Here is a 3,969-nt window from a genome sequence, read left to right as displayed (position 1 = left end):
GAATGAGGCCCCCATTCCGACCACAGCTTACATTGAATCCGGTGACCATTAATTTATGTAACGCGCTTTAATTAAGAAAACAGCAAACCAAACACGACCTGCCCACTCGTTCAAAAGCACACTTCAATCAATCAAATATAATAAATAAAAAGAAAAGGCCAAAAGAAGAAGAAAAATGAAAGCAAAAAAAGAAGAAAACACCATTACTATATCACACTTCTCTCACATAATTATCCTCTTTTTCTTTTCCTTTTCCTTTTCCTTTTTTCTTCTTCTTTGATGAGCTCTACCATTTTGACTTGCTTCATTCTTCACAGATCAGGTTTAATTTCTAAGTTTTACTCTTGATCTATCTATATTATACCTCAAGTTCACTTTTTTTTTGTTGTTTAAACTAGGGTTTTTCTCCTTTTGTTTATGTATGAATCTAGAGAAGGATTTGATAATTTAACTATTGATGTTTATGGATATGTTAAACTGATTTTGAAATGGATTTTAGTTATGGGTTTCTTCAATTTTAAGTTAAGGTTTAAGTTATTATTCGATCTACCTAAAAATTCAGCTGTTTGATCTGAACCTAACTCATATCTGTGGTGTTATAGATCCAGTTCACCCGATTTAGCTTAGCTTCATTTTCCCCCTGTTCTTTTTTTTTTGTTGAAAAAATGTTTGAAATGATGGATTTCATTTTTTTTTTTAAAAACAAACAAAAATTGAACTTTTTGCTATACTGTGAGATTTTACCTTGTTTCATTTCCTACTTTGTTTAGGGATTAGAGGGTCAATGCATACAATTTTTGGTAAAAATTTGAACAAAAAGTCTTTAAATTTGCTGGAGTAGGTAAAATTATTTAAGAAATGTTTGAAACTATTATAGTCCAAGGAAGAACTACTATGGTAGCTCAAATAGGAAGTGTGATATAAACATGGATTCCTACGAGGAGTATTTTGCTTAAACGTCAGAAGTTTTTTTTTTCTTTTGTAGTTGCAGTCATAACTAAATCTTTAGCCTTGTTCATTTAAAAAGAGGAAGAAGAGAGGAAACAGTATATATGGTTTTTACTGCTGAAGAGAGCAAGGTCGATAAGGCAGAACTTGGGTTTATCATTCTTGCTTAGTTTTCATTTGTGTTTATCTTTAGTTCTTACTGTTTTCTCCTTTTTATGTGTTTGAGCTCTATTTTTGTTGGAAAATTAAAAATGGGAGAAGATTGAGGAGAGAGGATTTATAAAGAAAAGTGTTATGATGGTAATTGTGTTACCTTGTGTTGGCATGTATTGGTTTTTGAACGTGAGAAGTATAACAACTCAAATTTCATTTGGTACTTTTTGTGGTCTCAAAATATGTTTCTCAATGAACAAGTTTTATCTGCTTATGTGAATGTCGAGTTTATATAAAAATGTTTTAAAGTTTGAATTGGTATGGTGTACTGTATCCAGCACATTCCTCTCTTCTTGACAATTACAGTGTGCTTAAAGCCTGCTTTTGATCAATTAAATTTATTTTGCGCGATTGTCTAGTTTCTTTGTACTAGCGTATTAAGATTGATGACAAGGAAAAACTGTGGAGCAAAACTTACTGGCTGAAAGTTGAAAACTATGTTTAATTGAAGTACATTCATCTCTTCTTTAGTTTTCTGCTTACTTTGTGTTATTGTGTTGTACACTTACTCTTGGTATGAGACCAATTTGTTGTGCTTATATAAGGTCTTTGCTGGAAGACCTATTCTGTGCTTTGCTTTTCAGATTTTGACCCTAGTTGTTTAACGTGCAATGTTTTATGATTGCATTATGCAGGATAGTCTGTCGTGCCGTGTTAGCTGTTGTGATCCTTTTGTAATTGTAGCTTTGAAGTCCACCATGTAATGAAGATTATACCCAGGGCTTTTTGATCTGTAAGTTCTATGCCTTAGAATTTGCATTTTCCTTTTCTATACCTAGTTAACAATTTTTTTTTTCCATATAATGTTTTAAATAAATAGGAAAATAGGATTCTTTAATTCGACTTCTTTCAATAATTTGCAGTCGCTAACTGAAGCTAGAACTGTATCTTGGAGGAACTAGTTTTCTTGCATCTTAATGATTTACGACTTGCCTTTGATAAACAACGAGCCTACTTTTTCTCATAATTTTCTAAAGAAGCAACTACTCCTTGAATGTCAATGTTTCTATTAAATAGTTCTGCTACAAAACCATTTACAAGTAATCAGGACTTGCATATAAGTTCTTAAGCAAGAGAGTGGTGAGCTAAGGGACATAAAACCTGATACTTGCTGGATTACATTACTTTCATTTACGAAAAACAGAGTGGCGCCACTAGAAATATTTTGAGAATGTAGATATAAGAACCACAAATGTGGTCAGAGTTTCTGCTCTCACACAAAAACCCGTATGCAGTAGACATAGCTTAAGTAACAAGTAAAACTTGGTTAAGTTAGTGTTTTGTATATACAAATCTTCCCTGCTCTGTTACCAAGCTCAGAGGTTTGCAAGACAGATAAAGATTTACCATAACAACAAAATGTCCTTGCGTATTCTTTGTTCATAAATGCTCCGGGACCCCAACCTAGAAAACATAATGCCATTCACTAGAAATGCTTCATACACACAAAAAGGGCTCTTTAGAATTCTTAGTCTTATTATATTTAGTTTTTCATGAAAATTGCAGATCTACTTATTATAAACTTCAGCAGAATCAGCTTTTTTTACGAAGAATGTCTGTGTTACCAAAAATTGATTCTATCAAAATTAGAGAGGTATGGAGCGATAATCTTGAGAAGGAATTTGCTTTGATCCGTCAAATTGTGGATGACTATCCTTACATTGCCATGGACACCGAGTTTCCAGGGGTGGTGCTTCGTCCTGTTGGCAATTTCAAGCATATTAATGAGTATAATTATCAGACCTTGAAGGACAATGTTGATATGTTGAACTTGATTCAGTTAGGTCTCACATTTTCCGATGAAAATGGCAATCTACCTACTTGTGAGAGTGAGTACTACTACGTTTGGCAATTCAACTTTCGTGAGTTCGATACAAAAGCAAATATTTTTGCAAATGATTCAATCGAATTGCTGATTCAGTCTGGGATTGATTTCAAGAAGAACAATGAAATGGGTATTGATGCAAAACAGTTTGGTGAACTCTTAATGTCTTCTGGAATCGTTTTGAATGACATGGTTCATTGGGTGACATTTCACAGTGGGTATGATTTTGGGTATTTGCTCAAATTATTAACTTGTAGGACCTTACCGGAAACACAATCAGGGTTCTTTGATTTGCTAAACATGTACTTTCCGCTGGTTTATGACATCAAACACCTGATGAAGTTCTGTAACAGCCTTCATGGTGGCTTGAACAAGTTGGCGGAACTACTGGAAATTGAAAGGGTCGGTATTTGTCATCAAGCAGGTTCAGATAGCTTACTTACCTCGTGTGCGTTCAAGAAGTTAAAAGATAACTTCTTTAATGGGTCTACAGAGAAGTATGCAGGTGTCCTGTATGGTCTTGGTGTTGAGTATGGATCTGATAATAAATAGATTGACTTTGTGTACTTACTAGAAAATAAAATAGAAGGAAAGGTTTCAGTGTATGTCAAGTGGTGTAGGTAATGTATCATGTTGTCTGTAAGAAATTAATTGTGATAAAAGTATTTGTAAGACAGTTTGGACTTTCACTGAGGGTACTCAGTTTCTAATCCATTGTTTAATCAGCAATGATCTTTTTACAGCAAGACAAAGTTTGTGTTTCTACCTTTACTCATTTCTAATCTACAAAGAGATGTTGTATGCAGCCTTCTAGTTAATCCGTTGCTATTGCCAACAATAGGGCTCTTTACCAACTTGATGTCTAGAATGCTTTTGTAAATGGTGATCTACAACAGTGTTTTTATGGTTGGATTGTCTTGATACACACACATCATCTTCTTTACTATGTGCGCAAGCTGAACAAGTACCTATATAGCTAAAAC

At 33.8% G+C, this 3,969-nt stretch overlaps 1 protein-coding gene across 2 annotated transcripts; it reads left to right on the top strand.

Annotated features, from left to right (window-relative positions):
* Nucleotides 1-3,738, top strand: LOC101256741 (probable CCR4-associated factor 1 homolog 7). Of its 2 annotated transcripts, none has more exons than XM_004250716.5 (3): nucleotides 1-322; nucleotides 1,797-1,894; nucleotides 2,668-3,738. In XM_004250716.5, exon 3 carries the CDS (start codon nucleotides 2,714-2,716, stop codon nucleotides 3,536-3,538), a length of 825 nt encoding a protein of 274 aa, XP_004250764.1. In that variant the 5' UTR covers nucleotides 1-322; nucleotides 1,797-1,894; nucleotides 2,668-2,713; the 3' UTR covers nucleotides 3,539-3,738. The 2 variants fall into 2 exon arrangements, with proteins under 2 accessions (XP_004250764.1, XP_004250765.1); XM_004250717.5 differs by having other exon boundaries at nucleotides 101-322; nucleotides 2,649-3,738.
* The last annotated feature ends 231 nt before the right edge of the window (nucleotides 3,739-3,969 follow it).

This window comes from Solanum lycopersicum, chromosome 11 (genome assembly GCF_036512215.1).
Source record: "Solanum lycopersicum chromosome 11, SLM_r2.1".
Taxonomy (NCBI): domain Eukaryota; kingdom Viridiplantae; phylum Streptophyta; class Magnoliopsida; order Solanales; family Solanaceae; genus Solanum; species Solanum lycopersicum.
Note: the sequence above shows the minus strand (reverse complement) of the source record. Positions and strands in the feature narration are given on the sequence as shown.

What these genes read in the sequence shown, in the direction of transcription:
- LOC101256741 (XM_004250716.5), top strand. Translation starts at nt 2,714, where the DNA reads ATGTCTGTGTTACCAAAAATTGATTCTATCAAAATTAGAGAGGTATGG.